Source organism: Orbicella faveolata, unplaced genomic scaffold (assembly GCF_042242905.1).
Source record: "Orbicella faveolata isolate gen_17 unplaced genomic scaffold, um_ofav_v1 contig_2, whole genome shotgun sequence".
NCBI lineage: Eukaryota > Metazoa > Cnidaria > Anthozoa > Scleractinia > Merulinidae > Orbicella > Orbicella faveolata.
Genome location: NW_028301547.1, coordinates 859,263 through 884,835, shown reverse-complemented (window position 1 = coordinate 884,835; position 25,573 = coordinate 859,263). Strand labels below are relative to the sequence as shown.

At 39.1% G+C, this 25,573-nt stretch overlaps 1 protein-coding gene across 2 annotated transcripts; it reads right to left on the bottom strand.

The window, feature by feature from the left end:
• Nucleotides 1–224: 224 nt before the first annotated feature.
• LOC110062583 (myotubularin-related protein 13-like) lies at nt 225–25,573 on the bottom strand. 2 transcript variants are annotated; one of them, XM_020769512.2, is made up of 39 exons: nt 25,441–25,573; nt 25,238–25,317; nt 22,599–22,934; nt 21,680–21,899; nt 21,390–21,522; nt 20,922–21,033; nt 20,363–20,476; nt 20,065–20,139; nt 19,656–19,769; nt 19,189–19,239; nt 18,306–18,383; nt 18,057–18,155; nt 17,560–17,859; nt 16,979–17,128; nt 15,897–15,965; nt 15,416–15,769; nt 14,851–15,019; nt 14,541–14,609; nt 13,983–14,165; nt 13,682–13,755; nt 12,254–12,452; nt 11,977–12,110; nt 11,100–11,635; nt 10,322–10,587; nt 9,558–9,745; nt 8,931–8,978; nt 8,689–8,808; nt 7,995–8,099; nt 7,465–7,647; nt 6,754–6,999; nt 5,971–6,120; nt 5,564–5,737; nt 5,058–5,138; nt 4,718–4,847; nt 4,483–4,619; nt 4,240–4,350; nt 3,690–3,786; nt 3,520–3,557; nt 225–2,674 (listed from the first exon to the last, which is right to left on the bottom strand). In XM_020769512.2, the coding sequence occupies exons 1-39, from the start codon at nt 25,496–25,498 to the stop codon at nt 2,582–2,584; spliced, it is 5,874 nt and encodes a 1,957-aa protein (XP_020625171.2). In that variant the 5' UTR covers nt 25,499–25,573; the 3' UTR covers nt 225–2,581. The 2 variants fall into 2 exon arrangements, with proteins under 2 accessions (XP_020625171.2, XP_020625172.2); XM_020769513.2 differs by having other exon boundaries at nt 25,238–25,314.

The window sequence follows — 25,573 nt, the reverse complement described above, 5'->3', positions numbered from 1 at the left end:
CCTCTAAAGTTTTTAGCCATGGTCCCTCGTTATCCTTGGGTAAGTACTTCATATATTACCGTTTGTATACTCATCTTACTTAAAGGTAACGAGGGTTCTAGAAACGAAATTGGTTCTTCCGCGGTTTTATCCCTTGGATAGCTCTACATTCTTTGACCAACTGGTCTCAGGTTTATAGCAAAACTGACGTAAATTCAAACAGAACAAAACAACCAAGCCGCACGTGAGACTATTACAGGCTTTATTAATCTGACTAATGCAAAGTAAAGATTTGCTAGTTTACAAAATACATTACTCCCAAGAAATAAAAATAATTTACCATTCTTTTTTACATGAACCATCTGCAATGCAATCGAAAGCCATGCCGTCGAGAAGCTTTCTACTCTCCTGAAGAAATTCAAATCTAAAACGACTATTTCAGTACAATTATTCTTGCATAGGTCTGAAACTATAAAAAACTTGCAGCAAATGAATTTTTCTACATACACATATCAGAGCGTTCAGTGTTACCCGTAAACTAATACAAGTCAAGGGAAAAACAACTCCAAGAATTTTTCAAAGAGAACCAGGGCTGAAGAAATGAGCCCCATCAACAGCCATTTATCAGCTGTCGAATATCATCATCATAACATTATCTGGAGATGGCAGTCTCGTAGTGCCTGCGATTTGAAATCCTACTGCTTGGTGAAGTTTCAGTTACAGATAAGGCATACTCATGTGAACCCAATTACTGGTTGAAACGATGTTAGTTTTAAATATAATTAAGAGTAAATTATGCAACAGGATAACATGGATAATCAGGCATGAAAGGAGGCTGTTTCATTTCGAACACACTCTTCTAGTAAATTATGATTACTAGTTTTAACCCTTTCCCTCCTACAGTTACCAAAGAAGATCTTTTTACCGGTTGGTGAGAAAAAGCAACCCAAATACTCTCAGTTGAATGGTAACACAGTAACGCTTCATTCACATCCTTGAAAGCTTGGACCACTTTGCTCACACGTTGTGGATTCATCCACAGACTCGAAAGCTGGAACCGATTACATGACAAAAGGTTTGTGTCTAAGATTTTGCTACGAGGAAAAGGGTTAAGAGCAAGCAAACTGCATTTTGTAACTCTTTGGTAGTGAAGTAACGACCTAGATAGCAATCTGCCACCACGCAAGAGAAACAAAATGGAATTTGCTAGCGGCTAGTGGAAGGCATACCACAATGGCATAAATAATGAACTTAAAGTCATCTGAGTTAAAATATCTCACAACATTAAAAATTCATTAGGTATTTATATTTTATAAAGCTTCATTAACTACATTAACAGTCTAAAAAATCTATTTCTGACCTACGTATACTCTCAGTCATCAGTTTAAGCCATACTGTGACCAGTGGTATTAAATTTATCTCGAAACCAAACAAAACATTTCATTTCGAAATCTCGAAGACGAATTCAAAACACAAAATATCATGGAGTGTGTTTCCCGAAGCAGTCACAACATTGTGCATGTCAAACGTTTCGACAGCATAAGAACGAAAAATGCCAAAACAATCTTTACATACAATACACCAGTAAAATCTTATCGGATTGTCAACAAAACTGTACATCTTGCACGTAATCTGATTAAAATGAATTTTATATTAGTCATTGCTACAGGCGTGAGAACACCAAGATCAAAAATGAAATGAAGACAAACACAGCTGTGTACATGAAAAATACAGCCTGCATAAATTAACTAATAAAATGATGGAGATTGACAATTCATTTCATTTCTGACGAATGTATAAAAGTACAACTTACAATTAAGATAAAAACAAAAATGCTTGCTCTGAATGTTCCCATGTGACGTCCTTCAGCCTGCTAATGGAAAAAAAAACCTGACATCTTTCTTCAGGAGCTTTATTCTTCACTCCAGCTGGGACCCTTTTCTCGAAGGTCCTTAAAGGTTTTTGCACCCGGAAAGCCATGATAGCACAGTCTCAAACCTTATGATTGCAGAGCTGCTTTACTCGCATAATCTTAAAATGAATAGAGGTTCCCTTCATACAAGACGTTGCAGGCATATACACTTATCGTTTTTAAATACAGATGAAATAAAAATGGCTTTGCCGGCCCGAAAAGTTTTCGGGGCTTTCGAGAAACGGGACCGATACCGACATTCGAGTTTCGAGCCGCGACATTCTGGCCATAGTGATGACGTGCACAACAGACAAGCATGTGGTGCGCTTGATGGGTTGTTGCTTAGTTACGATATTACGCGCGCGATTAACAGCCAATCACAGAGACATCTCTGAAGAGCTACGTCATCATTATGTCTCTTGGGAGAGGGGTGGGTGAGGCATCTAGAACAGTTCTACTTCAAATAATGAAAAAAAGAAGTTTAAACGCCACTAATTTTTAACTTAAAGTTCTGCTAACTTGTCGAGGTAACTGTTCTCTATTACTTTAGCACTCAATGTTCTCTTGCACATTTCTTCAACTGTCGTTCATCGGTATCTTGGCTGTCAATCGATGTGAGTATATACTTCATTTTGGAGATCGAATAAAGAAATATTTGCAGCATTGGTAGCCATTAATAACTGAACATTTTTACACATTCATGTTCTGCAGCTTTTCCACCCACACTTCGGCTTCACGGCGACTTTCACACATGAGATTGTAGACCCGCTTTGTTGTTCGAAGCTGCAAAATAATGCACAATAGCCTGTATGTGAGAACGCTAAAAAATTCCAAAAAGATAATAGCTACTCTTCCCAAACTTATACCCTCATGATCTGCCACCACCACTACCCCCCTGGATTTGGATTTTTAGTCATTATTATGTAATTTTTTCTACCTGATGTTTTTACCGTGTATAAATAATTATTAAAGATTAAAGATTAAAGACTGGTTTAGGCCCCGGGTACACTACGCCTGAGAAATTTGAAAACGCAGCTGTATTCCTACGGTTAGGCCTGCCGTCCACACTAATCCGGACCGACAACGGAGCCTTTACGAAAACGCTCCTCAAACAGGAGGAATTTGAAAACGCCAGCTTTTTGTTTTTAGTGTGGACGGAAAACATTTTGAAAACGGAGCTTTTTGAAAATAATGACTTCGCGATAATAAAGTGATTTCCGTCAGTGCCCGAGTTTTTTTAAAACACAATTCCAAAATGACCGGTGATTGTTGCGATTTTAAATTTCTCCGGTGTAGTGTGGACAGAAAACGTTTGATGCATTTTCAGAGTGAAACTTCCGCTTTCAAATTCCCCTCGCCCAGTGTGGACTTATACCCCCCGCCCTGATCTCAGAGGCCAAAAGCTCGCCACTGCCTTAACCACAAGACTTACCCTATTGACTTATATTCAGAGATCAATCCTAAAGAACAATATTATAAGCACCCTGACTCTAGACATTGTTTGCATTTTGTATTATCTTCGAATGACTAAACGTTCTAAAGAGCAAAAAATCTGCCTGGTAAGAAGGACAAAATCTTACTAGAATTTTTTGCCAACAATAAGTGAAAAACCTGGTTCTTGAACTCACATCAAAAAATGCTCCTTTCTCTGAACCTTTAGGTGCACCTAAAATAAAAGGGAGAGTTTATTATTCTTGTCAACATTTTATTCAAGAAAATGGCTGTAAGCAAAATCATAGCTTTGGTCTGGCTCCAGATAAGGGACACAAACAAGCTTGCTCTGAGTATATTTTCTTACCGGGCGGAACGTTGTTGAGAGCCTGAACTGCGATCATCTCTCCAAGGTCGACGTAGCCCTGCAAGTGTTGGTCATGTTCTCCATCATAGTACCGGAGCTAAATATGAAAATAAAATACGAATTTAATTATCATCTACCTCGTCTAGAAATTGCTGAAGGGGTTCGGTGTCTCGAGCCATTTGCAATTTTATACTATGGTGAATACAAGGACAACTGCAAAACAGACTCGTACCCAGTCACTATCTACGAGTCCGATTGGATTGTTTCAAAGAGAAATCAGTCTGGATCAAGTGGAGCGCACAGGGAGTTCTCCCATGACACCCTGCGCGCCTTAATCTATCCTAGTTTCCAATCTTTTCTCCTCAAAAAACGTAAGTAGCGACTGGGTAAGAGTCTGACTTCAAGACATGGCTTTTGCTCAGTTCCACCTTACAATGTTCAAGACAACAGATCAACTAGCCATTTGTAGCATACCTGCATATAAAGTTAAGGCATACAAGTCTGCGGATGAAACCATTGTGTGTGAACATACAAGAACAATCCTAAGCACCTGATTTCTTTGTGTGTCCAGAACAAACCATCTGGCCTTCCACTGGCGTAAAAGATGCCCTCTCTTGTAAAGATGGCCGCAATGAAGCTTCTTCGTGTGTCCAGCGTCAGTCTGCGTTAAAAAAAAAGTTAAAATAACATTGCAGGTAAGTAACTAAATAGCAGAGCAATATTTGTTAGTTCATGATTTACCTCATAAACAAAACAAAATGGCTTATAAAATAGTTATAAAGCAACTACTGACCTCGCTTGGCAGGCTCAAGGTACTCTTGGTTACACCAGATCCAGGCTGCTCAGGAAGTTCACGCTTCTTACACTGCCAAGGGACCTGGGGCTGGCATCGTTCATGGCAGTTGTAGCCACACTCTGTGCACTTCGCGCCTGTAAATATGGACAAGAGTTGGACTTAAATTACACTCATAAAGGAGCGGCAATCACACAAGTTACTCGTGGATTTATTAATAAGACTGAGAAGTCACCTCTGTTTAAAATCCCAATGATCATCTGATAACAATGGTCACAATTTGACGGAGGAACAAACAAGTGGGGGACAAAGTTGTGTGGCTGGGAGAAGCCTTGGGCTCCACGTTCCTCCACCTGAAGCTTACCCTGAAACAAAACAAAAAATATACATTGCTTTAATCATTTTAACTGTTGTTTGGTGATGAAAAACACCAAACAGTTACAACACGCAGAAGTGCACACTTTGATTTTGCACAGGCACACTGCAAGGACCAACAGGGAATAGACCTGAGTAGTACTTTGTGTCAGTGTGAGAGAAGAGTACCACAGTAAGGAAGAAGCTATTAGGAATTATACCTTAAGAATAACCTCCATTGTGCTTCTCTTGTGAAGCATCAGTCGCTGACTACTGAACCACCTGGTGTTGACAGGAAAATGCTACACAAAGGAAAAACAATTGACAAGGAAGCTTATTAATTCTTGTAAAATGCAAGAGCCATCACTACTGAACATCAGAGAACATCATATAGGAAGTAGCCTCCTGCGCACACATTCTTTGGGCTCGTCACGCAATCTTCCTTTCCCATGTGGGAGGAAGATTGCATGACGAGCCCAACAAGCGTCTGCATAGGAGGCCATATATGGAGTATTTTATTACTAAGATAGAAAAACACCATAGAGATAAAAATAAATCATAAAGAAACATGGAAGGTTAAGGATGGAGAAGATTAACACTGATTACAAACGACGAACTTGAAAAATTTAGGCTAAACTTTTCCACACGCGCACACCGTGGCGATCTTCCCCTAAATTCTCAGGAAAGAAATGCATTTAAATCAGTAAGGAAAGTCAATATTTCTTACTGTTCTCTTTGTGGAGGGGTATGAGAGCTTGTGCCAGTGCTGTTCCCATTTCTTGGGTTTCTGATCAGCCTCCTCTTCCAATCTATACAGCTCTTGCAGGAGCCACGAGCACTCATCATTGTTAAACTGTGTCACATCACCATAGCAACCTGTCATGCAGCTTCCATAGGTTTCCTGTACATGAAATACAAGCAAAGGGTATCTAGGATTAGTCTCTAACTAAAAAATGCAGCGCTCGTTTGTGGTTTTCTAACTTGCAAGTCAGTGCAGCTTCGTCTGCTAGAACATACTGCTAGAATTTGTACACATACCAACATGACCCACTTTGGGTCTCCGTTTTCATTTAGTCATGTTAAAACAGTCTAGGAGACAGTAAGACACCAGAAAATACACACAGAGCTGCCTACCTGTTTTCCATCAGCACTTTGCTCATTTTCGGTTGTTGTTGTGACATCATTGATAAGCTCAAGGTCATAAGTTGGGCCTGTTGACAGATTCTCTGTGGTATAGTACTTCCACACTTTCAGATTGGGCACTTTGCAGAATGGCCTCAAAACCTACAAGCAAATGATGACTCTTTGAATTCAAAGTAACTGAAATGCTGTTGTGCCACACTGAATTGATTTTGGAGTGGCTCTGGACTCTGAAACACTTGAATTCCAAGATGACCTTCAGACAAGCAGCTCTAAAATTTTGCTGATCCTGGGCAAGTCTTAGTTTTCTCTACTGCGTTAGTATGCAAACAACATGCCAAGGTCCTTGCCCATCAAGCAAGTGAAAATGAAAAGGCTGGTTGCCTGGCAAGAAAATCTGCTTGTCCCGAAAAACTGGCACTTTTTTCGAGCCCTGGTGTAGTGTGATTCTCTTTCATTATCAATACCTGTGAGACTAGATGTTTTCAGGGGTGTCTGGCCAGGCTCACAACAGAGTGTCCAGTTAGGTGAAGTGCTTCTTTACAGAAGACGTCCTCTTACAATGTGTCCTCATGCTTAGTGGGACTGCTGTGCATTCAGGGAAGGTGCCTACTTGGGGGAAGTGACTACTTCATGGGAAGTGAATACTTAAATAAAGGGTTTGCTTACACTGAGCATCAGGAATAAGGTGTTTGCATGATCAGGGCCAAGACTGAACCCCTAGTAATGGGAGCTTCTCTCCCCTTAGAAAAACATGTTATTCATCACTTTGCATACCTTGTGCTGGTTTGGTGAAAACAGGAAGTTATTGTAAAGAGGCGACTTGCTCTTCTGTAAATCCATGTAGTCCCACAGTGATTTTCCTCTTGGTTTGTGATCCTCCTCTGCCATCCAGCCAGACTCTGATCTTTCATGCTCGGAGTCCAACAGAAAAGTGCGAAACCTCATGGACACATGATGGTATGCGATGGTGCTCAGAAAGTGATCATTGAATTCAAAGGACAGGGGGAACTGAAGCATAATCTAAAAGAGAATTAAAAAAACTTAATTTGAGCACAAAAGAAACAATCTAAATGACACTGTTTAAAAAGAAGCAGCTCTTTTGTTTCTAACACTACTCCAGTCAACTTTAGCCTGCACTGTAGACAGAAATTTCCCTGTAAATAATAGTAGGCCATGGTAGGTAGCATCTGCAACGGCTAGTCAACTTACGTACACAAGAATACCATTTTAGAGAGTTGTATCACAATGACGTCCCTTTCAGAACATTTATACACTATGTATGGCTGACACTCAGCCTCTCTTATAAGTGACCAATTCTAGGATTTGGAAAAGTGGTCAAAACTGCATCCGGTAACTTTCAAGAATGAAATCTTGCTAGTTAATGCTCATTTATGTGACTGGTCGCAAGAAGAGCTACAACTGTAGTCTGAAAAATAAAGATCTTTACAAACCTCCAATACATACAAAAAAAACCACAACTTATACCTGATGTACACAGTCCAGAAACTGTAAGAAGATTGGCGTGAAACCGGCCTGTGCTGAAGCGATTTGACAGCCACGGTGTGTGAACCTGTGCCCAAAGGAGAGCCATTCCTTTTCAATCAACAGTTTGAAGCCATCAATGGTTCGGTAGTGAGGATCAAGCATGATCTCTGCTAGAGACAGCACCTGAGTGAATGAAAGACAACAGTGGGGAGAGGAGGTTCAATAAATTACAATGTTTAGAAAGAGCACATCAGCCTTAGCTGGTTTTCATGTGGGTCCCTAGTTGAATTGGAATTTGGAGTGTTGGTTTTTGTGGAGGGAGGAAAACTGGAGAACCCGGAGAAAAACCCTCAGAGCAAGGCAAGAACCAACAACAAACTCAACCCACATATGGCACCGGGCTGGAATCAAACCCGGGCCACATTGGTGGGAGGTGAGCACTCTCACCACTGCGCCGTCCCTGCTCCCTACCATAGAAATCAATTTTAGCTTAAGTTAGCCTCAGCACTGTATTATTGAAGAGCAGTTACCTGTGGTGTAGTGTCCCAGCCATCTTCAAAGCAGACCAGTACAGATGAGCCTTGAATATCAATAAGGTCAACCAAACAGTTTGCAACAGTCATGATCGCTGATAACTATGGATCACAATCAAATGTCACAGTCAATATTTAGCCTGCTTTTTCTTGCTTTTCATTCAATCCTACAGTCTTATTTTCAATGTGAGGATATTTAGGATCATTTTCAGTAAAATGTCTTCCTACAACTGAGTTAAGGGAGGCTAGGTAAATTAGCTGTCAAGAAATTACAGTAAAAACCTGCAAGTAAGAACCGAGTGGTTTCACAACCTGCTGGCAGTAATTTGCTATTTTAAAACCCAAAATATAAGAACCTGTTTAGGTACACAAGAACAAGCTGGTTCTTATACATGGGCTACAGTTTAATTACAAACTCTTGTTATAGAGGCAACACTACATGTCATTCTGTAATCACTTGTCTTACGCTTATCATAATACAGTTGTGAATAAATACTGTATACTTAAGAATCAAACCCAAGTTTATTTATTTTCTGGTAATCATCAACTATACCTCCTTCATAGAAATTGAAACCCTGTTAAGTACTGCTTAGCCTAAATTGCCAATAGCTACCCCAAAATACAAGAACCTATTTTGCCAGTCGGTTCTTAAATGCAAGTTTTACTGTACAGTGTATGAGTGAAGATGTACCTGTTGAAGCCACTCTGATTCTTCTACTTGCTGAATAAAGCTCAAGTTTGTCTCTGTACTGGGACAGGTGGCACGCTGAAACTTCTTGAAACTTGCTCTTACCGCTCGGATATCTGGAAGCTAAGGAGACACAGAATGGCAAAGACTCAACAAATCCAAATCAATGTTACCAATGGACAGCATACACACTCAAATATGCTACAGATGTAAAATTCAGGCATCAAATGTTTGCAGCTTCTCACCTCAATTGGAACAAACTCACATTTGGGGTACGCCTCCTGTTTAACATGCTGTGTAAAAAAAAAAAAAACAGTCAAAGAGTGCATCAGCAAAAGCTTGGAAAAGATTAGCACTTTGACTATGTACAGTAGTTTTATTAATGCTTCACTCAAAAGAACATGAGTCAAGTGACTGGGGCAGATCCAGGATTTTTCTTAGGAGGGGGTAGACCACTAAGGAATGGCATAACTGACTGGTGAGGTAACCAAATTTTAAAAGCGAATACGAAGAAGAAAGCTTAATCTCAGGGTGGGGGAGGGCGGCATGCACCCCCTGCACCCTCCCCCTAGATCTGCCCCTGAGTGATTACCTCACTCTAGATTTGCCACCAGTCAGTAAGTAACAGTCGTTTCAGTGCAATTTTAATTTTTAATTTCAACCCAATTTTAATGACCCGCATTAAAAACAGAATAATTATGTATTAAAGAAAAAGTTTTATGTGTCACTATCAATATTAGGGTTTCAATCAGTTTATAAAGATGCTACATAATATTGTGGTTATATATTGGTGATCAGTTTAAAGGAGGAACAAATATCTAATGCAATCAGTATCCTTCCACTGTTGGCTTATAGTTACACCAGAAACATACCCTTAATAAGGTCTTGTCACCAAAGATGTACAGTGCCGCCGGCTCCCAGCCTTTCTTCATGATAGTTCTGTCTACAAGCTGGCCAGAATCAACATCATCTGCAAAATAGCCATCTCTAAGTATCACCCCAAGATGCAGTGAGTTGGCACGTGCAATTTGCTTGTTTTTGCCTTGAGGTGTCGCTGCCACTAAAAATGGAATTTAAAAATAACATTTCAAAACGGTTATTTATGCTACACAGTAAACATTAAAGATACTGTACCTTGTTAGGTGAGTGGGCCATCATTAACGTTGTAGAACAGTGTTAAAAATATGACAAAAAGCTATTAAGAAATTAAAATTGCTAATGACGGAAAGGATGAACATAGATTCTAACATGGATAAATTACATGAAACCATGACAGGGCAGATTTCACTGAGATTCTGTAAAATATTGGAATCTCTTCAAGAAATCTGGGCCAGGTTATTCAAAAGCCGGTCAACACTAACCTACACTGTAGGTTTAATCGTTTTTCACCTCTTATAATCGGTGTATTTTGAGATTACTCAAAGCAAGTTCAAAACTGAAGGACAAACAATACAAACAGAAAACCTCACCGAAATGTTACAAAATTGAGAATAAAATACTTGCTAATCCTGGGTTAGCCTAATCAGGCTTTAAACAACCTGGTTCTGAGCATTTATTATGGTTTCAAGGACAAATTAACATGTGTTAGATAACAGTATTTCTTCAACACATTTCTGTTTAACTCTAACCAACCTACCAACAGCAGCCAAGTATTTCTCCTGCTCAACAGATGCAGATGAAGAGATCGCATGACTTGCTACACTGGTGCCTCCTACTGTTTTGTGCTGTCGCATGATTGATCCAATTGTACTTCTTTCAATGCTGCCAGCCCTGAGCAGTGTCGCTTTGTTGCGCTGGTGCCTCCACACAGCCACAGGGAACCTTCCCTGGCGGTGATTTTTTGCTATTCTGAGAATGCTGTCATCTGAAATACTTTGTGGAACCACAACCACAGAAGGGTAACTGCGAGGTGTAAAAGGCATAGGAAGAATTGAATTCAGTAACAGAACTTATTACAAAACTTTACTTCAATTACGTTATTTGTCATGGCAATTGTGGCACAAGCAGTTAGGATGAGTATAACAGCACTTTAAACTGGCTATGTTGCAGTTGAAGAATCAAGCCTCTAAACCTCATACATAATATCCATGAAGTGAAAACAAAGGGAATCACGCCCTTGATGGTGTTTGGGTATCCGATCTTAATTAGCAAGGATTTTTAAAATTTAATTTCTCCATTTTCTCCATAGTTTTAGTTTCATTTGAGAAGATATATCAAACACTCAAGACTGTGTTTGACCACATATTGAAACATCCCGAAGTTCATCAAAAATACGCTGCTACATGTTGTATATTCAACTCTCTTCCTGGCTTTTGGAAATGTGGTCAAACATCGTCCTATGTATTTGATATTGTATTACTTTTAAAAGCAGTAATTACATCAGTTGACACAGAAAAGTGATATCTTATTCTCACCTTCGACATGCTGTGTATGTGACATTGACCATGCATATTCTCCATGGACCTATTGAAGAGTCCTTGGCAATGTTGCCGAGTTTGAGACGTGAATAGTCGCCACAGTAGGACAACTTGCTGAGCCTTTCTGCACCATGTACAACAACAGGCTCAACTTTAAGGGAAATGTCATTTATATCCTGAACAGAATCATCATCATCAGTGGTAAGTGAACCACTGGGTGATCTCTGCTGGTCTAAACTACTTGCATCTGATAAATTGTGCCGGTGCCTTCTTTTGCGAATTGATCCCCTGATGTGCGCAATGCTACTAGCCTTGTGCCTCGATGCAGATACAATTTTCTTCTTCGTTTTTTTGAGAGTTCCTTGTCTCTCCATGTGTTTTTGAATGACAAAAGTTGGTGTCCTTGCAATGCCTTTGCCACAAAAAGCAAAAGTACCAAATACTGTGTTTGGTGCATGTCTTTTCTGGAGTTTCTTTCGAAAAGTCTCAATGGATTCTTGGTCGACCTCCTCGTCAAAAACCAGTTTTAACATCTGTCAGAATGAGAACACCAATAAATTATTTTAACTATTTTACGCCTGATATAAAGCCGATTCTTGACACTTGACACAGAGTGGGATAAACAGATCCAAAAACGTTTTTGAATACCTATAACCTATTGGGTACCTTACAAGTATTTCAATCTCGTTGGCTGCAACAATAATGGAACCTTCAAGAAAATTCTTCAAGAACAACCTCATGTACATGTACACTGTAAGTCAACCACAGAAGGCACAAAGGTGCAACATGTGGCTTGACCACATTTAATGTACCTTTGATGCACTAAATAAAGCCTCTGGCACATTAACCTTAGTTCAATGTATGTCTTGCCTACCTGGAAAGTACTTGATCGGAGCTGAATACATTCATGAAGCCACTGTTCCAAGTGCTGTAGATATTGAACTCCAATCTTCTTTTCTTTGATAAGTGATCCCACAGGGAAACTTCTTGTCACGATCATCTCTGATGCTGAACAAAAGAACATCAAAACAAAATGAAAAACATGCTCCAACTTAAAATGATTTCAGACACTACTATCTGACTTGAATGTTGAGGTGTTTTAATTTTAGTTTTACTCTTTAGAAAACTGCTCTAATTTACATTATACTCACCAAATGGATCTACAGGAGTGCCCTTGAAAATCACTCTGTAGTTCGTCAAGAACACAGCTCCATCTGCAGGTAGCAGGCAAGGTCCACCCTGATCCTCTCCTCCCCTCCCAAGCTCCCTGCCGTCAGGTATGAGGTAAGCACGCAGTCCATCACTGAGCATCTCTTCCCCCTGTAGCAGAGCTGGTCTCATGATCTTGGCCTGCGGTGAGTGACAAACAGGGACAGTCACAGCATGTAGGGGTGGGTAGCAGCAACTGTGACTGCTACACCCACTCAGTATTCCTGACCAATAAAATTAACGAAAAATAGTCACCCCGAAAAATGGTGGCTTCTTTGTTGTTGTTGTTTTGTTTTTTCTCCCATATCTGTTTGTGGCTTTTCTCACTCTGAACACACGGAAGGTGACTGTGATGACAAGACCTTAAATTGTCCTTTAAGGTCCTCATACATTTCTTACAGTACTACAAAGCTACACTGTAGAATTTTGTTATGTCCAGAGTACAAGGTTACTTCCACTTTAAGGTGAATAATAGTGTGGAAGAAGGTCCAAAAGCAGTGGAGGATTTGGTAAAAGTGAACAGCAATGTGTGGGATACAATGAACGACTGATGAAAGTGTATACATTGTGTGTTTGTTTTCTGATAAAATCTAGACAACTGCATTTCTTTCTCTCTTTGCGGGAAATGGGTTTGTGAATTCTCAAAGCAACAACCACAATTATCTGGTGCCTAAATTTATACAATAATTAAGGCAAGGTAAGTTAAGATGTTGATATAAAATTCAGTTATATTAGTGATGAGTCCCATCCAAGCCTGTTTGTTGTTACCACAACGATTAAGGAAGTCAATCCCCTTTAGAAAACAGCCCAAAGAAATATGCATGCTAATTGGTTTAAAATCATGTTTTTATAACTTGATAGAAACACAGAACTAGCACGAGCTGTTAATGTAATACAGTAAATGGTTTGAACCCAGGAGTATCAGTAGTTCGTATAGTGTGATCGTCCGGGTGAGTGTAGTTCTGAAAAGAACTGTTGTTGGTGACTGACGTTTCGACAACCTGAGCGGAAGTCATCTTCAGAGTCAAGACTCTGAAGATGACTTCTGCTCACACTATACGAACTGTTAATGTAATGATGGCACAAACGATTAATCTAATTGTTTCAGTATTTAAATCTTCTAGTCATTCAAAACTTTATCTAAATCCTCTTCACAGACATTTCGAAAACACCAAAAAGCGGCCGTCATTTTGTTAACAAGGGCACACTGCTACGCTACTCACTATCTATCACAGAATAGGTAGTGAGTGGCGTAGCCAATCAGAGCAAGGCATGTGTGATAGAATGCTAGTAGATTTATACTAAAACTTGATAGGAACACGGTACACATTTTCTATTTCTTAAATTTATATTTACTAGCCAGTACTTACCTTTTGAATAGGAGCCAGATTCTTGTACTCACGATAAACTGGCTCTAATGATTCAATGTGCATGGCAACCACTCCTGTTAGATAACAAATAAAACAATGACCATTAAGATATTACAGCTGCATTGAAATATACCACAGCTAGTTTCATGCAAGTTCACACAAAAAGCCTCAGACAAATGACTCCAAGCTGGAAACAATCCAGGCTACAATGCTGATATGGTAGGAGTCAGACATGTACCCAAGTGTGCCACCACTGCTTAATAATATTGTTTAAGGAGGCTCCTGTGGTGATCAAACTGACCTGGAATCATGGTATAAAGAGACTTAAGGTGTTCCTGACTAATCCCTGCCTCTGTGCCAACACGATCCACAAACCGACTGACAAATCTTGTTACTTGGTCAGCAATAGTTCCTCCATCTTCGTCATCCATATAAATTTCCCAGCCTCCATTATCTGTAATACAGCTGCCGACTTCACTGCTTCCTGAAAACAAGTAACAGAAACGAAGAGAGTTAGTCTTATTCAATAAAATCTTGATGATCATTGAAATGAAAAGAAACATTCCACAGTCCAAACAGATCAGCCAGTACATGCTCCAGCAGCAGCTCCCACTAGCACTTTGAAACTGTATGCCATTTGTTTGTTTGTTCACCTTACTGTTTTAAATGTCAACAACTTGACTTTTACCGAAATTTGAATTTGTCTTTGATTCCCCTGTAGCTCAGTGACAGAGTATCTAACCAAAGACAGATGCTCATGGGTTCAACTCCTTATGCTATTGGCCACTCGTGTCAATGATTTATAAATATCTGCCGACAGGAAACCATAATAACAAGCTCAGTGAGAAATGATACTTACCCCCTGCCACACCATTGACTATGCTTCCAGTGTATGTACCATTTACAGACCTGTCACCATCGCCATCCACTAGAGTGCATGAGAACAAAAACAATACAATCAGTGACTATGGTACAAGAGATTCAATTTGTAATGGTACAAAGTATGTAAAAATCATTTTGGTCTGAAAGGTTATGAATAAGGCCTAGATTTGAAACATCAGGCAAAATGCAACTAACGCATGTGATGTACAAACTCACTATAACCAAAAGAACATCTGATTGCAGACAACATGGAGGACAGTGAAGATAGTTTAATATTGTCTCCTAACCTAATGTCGCTGCAGGGGTGGGAGCTGGCATCTTCTCACTAGCATCCAAAGGGATCCTCATGTACACCATGCGATTAGCATAGTGGATTGCCTGACTGTACACAATGCCCTCCTCACTGTTTATCAAGGAGTCTTTTTCTTCCTTGCTGTAATCGGGCCATTTCTTGAGCTGCAATGTAAAAACAGCACAAAAATACAATGCTAAAGGCAGGTCACAAAGACTACTGTTGAGGAATGAACATGATATAAGGTGCCAAGAATAACATGAAATCAACTTTCCATGGGTTTCAAAATCTTACTGTCCAACCATTTCAGGGACAAAATCTTCAACTGAGTTAAACACAAATTCTTTCTACAGACATTTCCAGTACAATATGTTAAAATGCCTTGTTCCACAAAAATGCAGCAATTCAATCAGTCACACACTTTCACAAATTTGGTCAGACAATGTCCAAAAACAGATTGTCATTTCCAGGACTGTTGACCTACAGGATTTTACAGAAACAGTTGATGTACATTCCTAACAAGAACTCAAAGGGCATGGAAATAATGGAAAACCACGAACCTGCTTAGCAGCAATGCTCAATGCACTAGGAACTGGCTTTTGGACTGCTTGAGATGACTGCTCAACATCACCTGAACTCCCGGAGTCTCTCGGTGATAAGGAAAGGTTATCTCTACTCTTTGTGAAGCTGCGATGTTTTGTTACTGGCGTCAAGCTGCTACGAGATGTTCGCTGCTCCTTTCCGTCCAGAGTCTCTTCTGCATTTGCCTTTGGTGCTTCTTCATCCACATAGAGTTGCTGGATCTGAGACTCAACATCAGCGTAAAAGGCCTCCTCCCAAAACTGTTGTCTTTCCCAGACTGGGTGGTCCTGAACACAAGTGTAAGCAAATTGGATAACACCAGCATTCAGTTTCTGAAAATACAAACAAAATCATTGTTAGTAACAGTTAATTTCAATAGTAAGGTCCATGGGCTTTGATGAACAGACCAACCATGATTTTCAGTTGCAAAAAAAAAGAAAAATTAACAGAATCACTCACTCTGCAGAAAGTTGCAGTTAGAGGTAACAATGCTGCAGCTACAGCTGTATTACTCATACTCGCATCATCCTGAAAAGAGGAAAAGTCTTACCATCAGAACTTTTAAATTTAGATTTTACTTTCTTAGATTGTAGTCTATTCTAATGCTTGGGATAAAAGGACACTTTTAGTGCTTACAGTATCAGTAGTATCAAGTTACTAGGAGTATTATATCCCCCTCCGAAAGGATAATATACTCTTGTACGGAAAGCAAGTTAACCACAGGCTACCCTCAACATTTTAGTGGCACTTTTCTACACTCCTACATGTAGGTGGAGAGAGGCACTGTGAAAGTACACAATCTTGAATAAGGAAATCAAACCAAAGACAGCCCCCCCCCCCCCACCCCTTCCCCCATCCCCACGCAAGACCAGACTGAAGTCTGTACTTAGACTTCTCAATCTAGAGACACTATCTCTCCCTAGGATTTTCCCTTGCCATGGACATCCAACACTTGAGAAAATTGACATCAAAAGCAAGCATGCTATGACAATTTTAATTACAACAAAAACAATACTACCATATGTGTATCATGTATTAGAATATAGCTGCTGTATACCCACTATTAGATCTCAGTGTGGATTATCTTTTATAGATGTACAGCTGGAAATAGACCAATTTCGATATATTAAAATTCAGCCTAAAACAATAAACCTCAGCACAAGGCTCCGGGGAACAGCTGCAGAGTTTGTAGGATTTATTCCCCGAAGCCTCGTGCTGAGGTCTATTGTTTCAGGCTGAATTTTAATATATTGAAATTGGTCTATTATGGAGCATGTATGTCCCGGAGGTGTGTTGCCAGTGCAGTGCCACTTCTCAGATGTAAATATTTTTGCTTTTTAACACTATATTCTAAACCAAATAGAAGACATTGTTCCTACATTTTGTAATAAAAGAATGCATTTTTGAGGCCTAAAAAAAACTGCTGAATGCACTGGCATCCTGCTTGTGCATCTTTTGAACAGTAGTTTTTTCTTGACCTCAAGTGTGCATTTTTTCGTAGAGAACATAGAACAGCATCTTCTTCAGGGTAAATAACCAACCTGTAAAGCACTGTTCAAGAGTCTGACGACCAAGTCAAACTGGTCATGCTCCAGGACTGATCTGTGTTGTTTAGCTCTGAGAGATAGCTCATGACAAAGAGCTAACTGGGCTCCTTTGGACTTTAGTGCTCTAACCACTGATGGAAGAGTCTGTTGGAGAGAATAAAGGCAGTGTTCAGTTCACAGACTGCATGGTCAACAAAACTAGACGTAATTCATAGGAGGCTTGTGTCTCAGTGGCATAAGTGCTTCCTGTAATATTGTAATGAATGCAACTTCCAACAGAAATTGTAACATTACGATGTTAACTGATACATTAGCTGCATGACAAAAAGGTTTTTGTAAGGACATAAAAACCGGAGAGCAAAGACAAAACTTATTTTTCCAACACTAGGTTTGACGTTTGGAGAATGTGATACAGTAGTGTGAAATAATCCCCAGCTGACTGTCACAGCAGTGCCATACAGCTTGCTGTAAGGTACAATAATTATTACCAACTTGTGGGATGTTATAACTGCCATACAATTTACATTCTTTTTTTTCACAACATCCGGCATGCTATAATAAATTGTCATACATACCTTTCTAGCCTCAGATATCTTGTTTTCAAAGATGTAATCCACACAGTCCCTCAACACCTCAAGCTTCCGACTTGGAATATACATGTAATGCTGCTGTCGGCTGGACATAGGATTTGATGGCACAACACAGGGTCCAGTACGGTTGACTGTGTAATCTGATGCCATATTTTCCTGCTGGTTGATATAACGGCTTATATCTGTCTCCTTCAGCGCGGGAAAGACCATCTTACTGTACAATTCAGCCTCTTCTGGAGAAACCACAGGCTGAGCATTGTTTTCTGCAGCATCGCATGAAGGTTCCTGTACATGATAAAAGATTGAAAGAATACTGAATGTGAGAGAACCCTGGCCAGTACATCCATACAATCCATAACAAAATTCACAATGTCAATGAACTTTTGAACAAAATTGTGCATGAGGAATTATAAAACTATACACAACCATCACATAATTCCACTAAAGATACTGCTTTTCATAATGAGCCAGATTCAACTTACATTATCATACAGCTTTTGTGCAAGTTGTTGAATGTTGGCTTGTACTTCAGCATCATTGCCTCCTTCATTGATCAGAATGCTGTCAATCTCAACACACAGCTAGAAAAAAAAGAAACAACCAACACTTACAGCATTTGCTCTTCAAAAAGTTCAAGCAAAGCAAAATAATATGATTTAAAAACAACAGTCTAAAAAGCAGTGTTCAGGATACTTATATTTAACTATTAATTAATAAATTTATTCAATTACCTGGTCAAAGAGGTCACAAGTTCTGTATGGAGGACCTCTATTAGCCACAAATGACAGAAATGAAATGCTCTCCAAGACCTGAAAAACACACAGTTTTACAATTATTTTGTGTCTCTATACTGACCCCAGATACCATGTAAAATCTTCATAGCTTTAAGGAAAAAAATTTCCTAAGTGTAAGTAGTCATTCCTAGTTACAGACGACTGCTTATACAAGGGTTCAAGATGTGCATGGCTGGGACCATGACTGTGTGTCTGCTTGGAACAGATGTCTGCCTCTGGGATATCCAGTATTCATTAGCAGAGCCTTGACTGTCCTGCAGCCAGGTACCCCAACCAAGGAGACACTTTAAAGAGTTCTAAGAGTGTTTGTTCTAATGTTTGTTTGGAAATGTGTAAAGAATATTTGAGCACACAGTAGGCATTCCATAAGAAAGAGTTGGGCTGCTGGATTCTCTGCACTCAATTATTGTTCCTCCAGATATTACACACTTGCCACTATGACGGCAAGAATGCCTTTGAAAGGAGGGGGACTCAACTTTTACAACAATAATCCGTTCCTTGTGTCTTCATTCCTTACTGTGCAAGCTTAACAAAACAAGTAACTCTTGCGAGTTCTATTCCAGGCTCTATTTTGATTGGTTTTACTTGACTAAAGGAACTGAGTGGAAGTGAAACAGTAGCAACTCGATTCAGCCAAGTGTTTGTCAGCTAAGCATGGCCGATTCAACTGAAAGTCTGATATTTTCGGACTTCCAAACAGAACATTCCAGGGTCGTTTTTTCCTTGGTCACAGGGCAAGGGGAACGAAGACTGCTTTCACAGAAAAAAATGCACATGAATTTACAATTAATAACACAGTCTTACAACTCTGAAAAATTACCTTAGAGAGGAATGCATCTCCAACCATACCCCTGAACTCCAGGAAAGAAACCTGCAAGAAAATTTAATTTCCATTTCAGTAAGTAGAATAATATGTACTGTCTGTATGTACCTCCACCTATGAAAAATTCTAAATTGAAACATCAATCTGAACAGGGGTTTCATTAAGGGCTGGGCACTGGACAAAGTGACCGGCTGTGAGGATGATTTTGCCTCCTTGGTTTGAGCATTTAGAGGAAAGGTTTTCTTATAAAGAAGTTTAGTACAGCTGAAAACCTTTTGAAGCCCCTGAATCATGCTTGCTCACTCAGGTTTAAAGATAATAATGGATGCCAAGACAAGATAGCAATGCGGTGTACACTAGACTGTCCAAGGGCACCAGGTACATGCACAGTAACTGACAATCACTGTCACCATTTACACTAAGGCTACTTACTTAACATTCCTGGTTTATTTTATAACACTGACCTTGTTAAATGTTATGACTGGTTTGGGATGAATTCTAATCAATCTTAGACATGATCGATAACCAGATAACAACTGGGCAAGCAACCTGATAAACACTGCACGAAGTTCCTTGTCCTACAAAATAAAACAATGTCAGTGAGTTTTTAAACATGCTGAAGGATGCCTACAACTCTCAGAGTTACCACCAAAACACTTATCTAGAAATGTATGAGAGCAATAAGAACTTGGGAATGACAGATGAACTGCCCAGTAAATGGTTTCAACATAGGAGAATCTATTAAATAATTTGCATGGTGTTATTGCCCAGTTCTAAAAAGAACTGCAGTTAGCAAGTGATGTTTCAAAAACCTGAACAGAAGTCGTCTTCTGAGTGAAGGTTATTAACTACTTGTATTTTGTTGCTACTAACCTGAAGGACTGGGAGAGATGGTGACGTTGGCGACTGGAAGGCATGATCAGCTGTCACGAGTTGAGGATGTAACACCTAGAAATACACAATCAGAGGAGCAGACAATGTAAAGATGATGATAATCAGTACCCATGTCTTGGCACACTACAACACACATTATATGGGTGTAGGTCAACATTGTCTGTCCGACTCAGACAGGTAACTTGTGTTCAATCCCCAATACAGAACAGCATGATGAGCACTAATAACATCTTAGTCAATGCTGAAGTCATAAACTGAAATGTGTTTCAAGACTCACCAAGGTTAGTTCATGCCTTGCTCTACTCAGGAAGGGTTCAGGCAAATAGGGAAGGTTTATGGAGTCAGGAATAGAAAGATGTCCTCCATCAATATCCACAAGGATTACATCAGCCTGTAATGTAAACACAAAGAAGTCTACTTTTGGTATAATGTGACAGTAAGGTATGAAAGCCAGATCACACCTATACACCAACAGAATGGTGACATCAACATAAAGGTTACTGTTATTAAAAGTGCTCAACAAAATAGCAGAAGTCCACTAGTATGCACAACTACCTGTACATGTAATGATAGTTAGGATAGAAAAATTCAACTTTTGTGTTTTCATAATTGGCTCTGATCTCTTTGACAAAAATTATTTGCAAAAATCCACATCACAAAATGGAGATATTTTAAAGAAACTACTATTAAAGCTTTGCTCAAGTTCATCAAGCTTTTCGTTTACGAGTGAAGGACTCATTTTCATTTCCTGGCCACTTTAATTACACATTTTTTGAGCAAATATCTACTGATGTCTTAAAAGGTGTAAAACATGAATTGTATGTAGTATCACTCACCAAATCAGGTGCCAAGGTATCTTTGTAGCTTTCATGCACCCCCATGATATATGGTGTAGGTGCACTTAAGAATTCAAGTAATGCTGATGGCAGTATGGGGATGAACACATAACTGGCAAAATGCAAAAAGACATTTTAGAAAAGGGATTCCATACACTGTAAATGGATATTATTGCAGAGTTTTTCAGTTATTTGAATGGGTAACCTAACCTTTGTTTATCATGAAAAAGAAATCAAAGCTTTCTTGCTCGTCATAAATACATGTATTATGCAATCAACAAGATAATGCACATTACTAGACAGTACAATTCATGGTAGTCACGAAGATTTGAAGTAAGCGTCTTTGTTGCTTGAGTATGTGCCTTCCTGATTTTTTCCCTGTATCCAAGTCTACACGAGTTCTGCTGTCGGCCATTGAAAGTTTACATTCTGCATGCAAATATCCCTTCAAACACTATTATGACTTACCTGAACTTCAGAGGATACATCAATGCTAACATGGACTGTGTGGCATGGGTTAACTGAGAGTAGCTGCTTGAATAAAACAGGATTTTGTTTTCTGTCAGCGCAGCACTAAACAGAGACAACATGTTGTGGATTCCTGTTAGGAGGTAAGAAAACAAGCATATTTAGTACATTTACATTATAGCAGGGGCTCTACTCACTTGTACTATTTTTCTAACATTTTAAATATAATTGGCAGTAATAATTGCTCCCTCTTGGACCCTCAAAAGGAACAAATTACATGTAGAACTCACCCAACTGGTTAAACAAGATGGAAACTGATTTCCCAGTCACTGGAAGAGTCTCAGAAGCAGGAGGTGAGAGAGTCTGACGATCGCCTGCACCCATGGAAAATGTCATCCTTGGTCCACCAGGCGGTGGCACCTGAACAAAGCCCAAGACACAGCCGACCAGTCCTTCCAAGGATTTGCTGTTTCCAGACAGGAATGACCAATAGATGGTTGTCAGGCAGCTCTGAAATAAATAAAAATAATATTTTCCAAATAGGCACCTACGGTAATTCAGCTCATGATAGCCAGTGTTTAATTACGTTATACACCACAATCAGTCTGTCCATTACCTAAAAAGACACATTCACCCATTGCTGTGATAGCAAAGGGAAAGTTAATAATGTGTCTAGAAAAACCCTGCAAGAAAATGCAGGCATAAACCTATGTTTCTACCATAAGCCATTGACACATGAATGGTGTATGCATTTAGAGAATTTACATTTTGATTATTACTATTTAGTCAGTCAAGACAAGTAATTTCTTTTTTCCAATATGCAGTATTTTTGGAAAGATACTGAAAACAATTTCTCTCTGTTTATATCAAATGTAGAGCAGAATACTACAAAATAAAGGACTGGACACTGGACATGATTCTCCTGATATGAGACTGGCACTAGTTTATCAGACCATGTTGTCATTTTTACTGCAGCAAGAATAATTGGTGTGATTAAATGTACTTTTGTGACATGGATGGATTCCTATCTAAACTGAGTTACAGAGATGTGCAACAGTATGGAAGAACTTGAAAAAGCTGTGGAAAAAAATCCATAGTTCACTTTCCCACAACAATATGTCCTTCTCCCAGACTTCCACTGAATGTTTCTATACATGTGATGCCAACAAAATATGAAAAATATTCCTTATTTCTAAATGTTAACTATACCTTTAAGATGTCAAAATAACTTGCTCTTGATACAAGACACAAGCATTTTGGGGCAAACATGTCCACTGATAACTCTTCAGAATTCACAGAGATTCCAGGAATGTCGTCAGAAAATCTTTTGTCTGAAAGTGACGAGTCTGACTGGCTGCCATCTTTAAATCCCTCCCGGCTTGTTGACTTTACTGCTCTAGATTTGGACTTAGTTGGAATGCATTTTTCATAGAATGTGAAGCAAGCACAGTATCGGTGTTCTCCTTCCATGTCGGTGAGAACAGCAACAAAGAATGTCGGTGGTTTGTAGTAGTAGGAATAATTCCATCCTCCAGGTTGGCAAAACTAAAGAAAACATCAAGTCACCTTACTGATTAATCCCTAATTTTAGTGCATCATGAATTCATAACAGACTCTATTGATTTCCAAAGATTTTCAGATAACATGCTTAAAGCATGCTGAGCTCACAGCATCACAATAACGTAAGGGACTGGTACAATTTGTCACAGTTGCACTTATCTAGCAGTTGTTAAGCTCAGTTCTTTGCTACTCTCATGCTGTCTGAAAATCAAATGGAATAATTTCCTAATTTCAATCAGGGTAATTGATAGTACAAGAAACAATAATTACTTGGAGTCTAGATTTTTGTCTTCAGGTGTCACAAATGTGAACATGTGAACAATGTCCATGACAACATCATTATTACCTGGCAGCAAACATCACACGACACGCAAACCTTATGGCGATTCATTACATACATACATAGTTTATTGTTACCTCCCCAATGGGGTTTTTCAGGAACAATTACTTAAATTACTAAGTTACTAATAACTACACAATCAAAATTCATCAAATTTAAAAAAAACATTTACAACATTATCTAAACTTTGTAGTCGCGAAAAATACTAAAAAATTTCATTCAAGAATAAAATGTAATTCTGCGAAACCTTGTGGACATAAATTTGACATGAATAACATAACCACTTAACACAGACTGACAGACACACAGCTAACTTACAAAAGTTATTATAAGCTGCTGAACACTTGGCAGCTGTTTTCACTGAAGTCATATACATCTCTCTGAGCCCATATTTTGAGTTTTTTATTAAGTAGCTTTCATTTGAAACAAAATCCAAGCTACTCTTGGATTGAAACATTTACTTAACGTAACAAATGACAAACTATTACAGTTTTCCCATTTTAATAGTTTTGTCTTTCGGTAAAAGAGAGAAAATAAAAATTTAATTAAATAACCTTAATTGACCAATTCCCCACTGGGGCTTTTCAGGACCAAAAGAAACAAAGGGTGAAACAAATAATTTACCTGAACATAATATGAGAGATCTCTGCAACATTATTCAATAACTATTTCTGCAACTTTAGTTTGTGGTATAAACATCCCGCAGAGCGTAATGATTAGCGGAATGTGAGTTTTATGGGAAAAAAAAGTACAAATTTGTGACAAAATTCCAAGTTTGGGTTTCATGACCCCTTGCCAACTAGGAAGTGCAGACTGAAATTCTAATGTGAAAGAGATTAAAAGTCACCTCTGGAAGTACTCCTTCCTCAAGCACTCACTGAGCAAGCAAAAACAAAAATCACCCAAGAAAAAAACAAAAATAAAACAAAAACACTTTCATTACCAAACCTCCTTGAGATGAAGCATAGCTCTTGGCATATGCATAGAAATCGAACTGCCAAATCTGACAACTTCAGACATTCACCGATACATGTTCGTTGCAAATCAACACAGAAATAAACAAACATGTTTTAATCAATCAGCTGAAATTTCAGGAATGCACCGATTCTTTTTGATCCGTTGAGACGAGAGTTTAAAGCGTGCTCAACATAACAAGAGGAGCTCACGAAGGATTAATTAACTGCAAACAAATCGAGTAAATATTGTGCCTGGACGCTAAACGCTGGATAAAAATGTCCGTTTAAATACGTACACAGCGGGGAAGGAAGAATTAGTAAGGCTTGAGGTAGAACATCAGGATAATTCAACGTAAAACATTGAATTCAACAAACAATTGTGAGACTGTAAGAAAGGGAATTATATTCTTAGACGATAAACCAAATTCAGCCGCTAACAACAAATTGAGTACGAGTTGTAAGAACGTCAACATTGTTCAGCAAACAAGTTGAAATGAGCTTAATAATATTCGATCGATCTTTAGCGGAGCGTCTAGCGCTAGTTCAAACAATATTGAGCTTCACCGGTACAATAAAATGATCCTCTTCATAGTTACTACAAAATTAAAGTAAAAGCCTTCTCCGGTAACGTGATGGAAGAAAAAAAAATTTCAATCTTGAACAGTCTGCTGAACGAATACCTGCTGAAGATTCCACCCATGCAGTCAAACTTTGTCTAAACATCATGCGATCAGTGACTAAAGACCTGAAAAGCACCAGTTTTATTGTTGTCTTTCAACAAAAGCCTCTCTTGCTGCCCTTATTTATTACCAACGTCCTTGTTTCAGAGGTATCACACGACAGCCTTGAAGTGGTGTTTGAGTGTTACAAAAACTGCAAGGGTTCCCAACGGAAAATTCGCGAAGCGGTGTTACAATGTTGCATGGGCAAGGACAACACTCGCTCGTAGACATTACACCAACCGGCTTTCAACGAAAATTCATAGCACTTACCAGTTCGAGTCCTTCTGGAAACGTTGCATCTTTGCGGTCTTTACTTGGAAACCGTTGTATCACCTTCCCTTTAACTTCTTCTAAAATTCAACAACGAAAAGCAGGTTTCATAAGAAACTCCGAAATTTCCAGAGGCGTGCGATGTTTGCTCAACAGTCTTCTCAGTAAGACGGGCAGTTAAGGCCGATCAAAAGACTTCTTACCATTCTTTGAGTCCCTGTCTATTCCACAAACGACAAAATAATCTGCAAGACGGGACATTTCTTGAGATGGAATGTCATGTAGGCGACCATATCCATACACCCTTTCCTTTGGACGCCATTTTGGATTCGGATG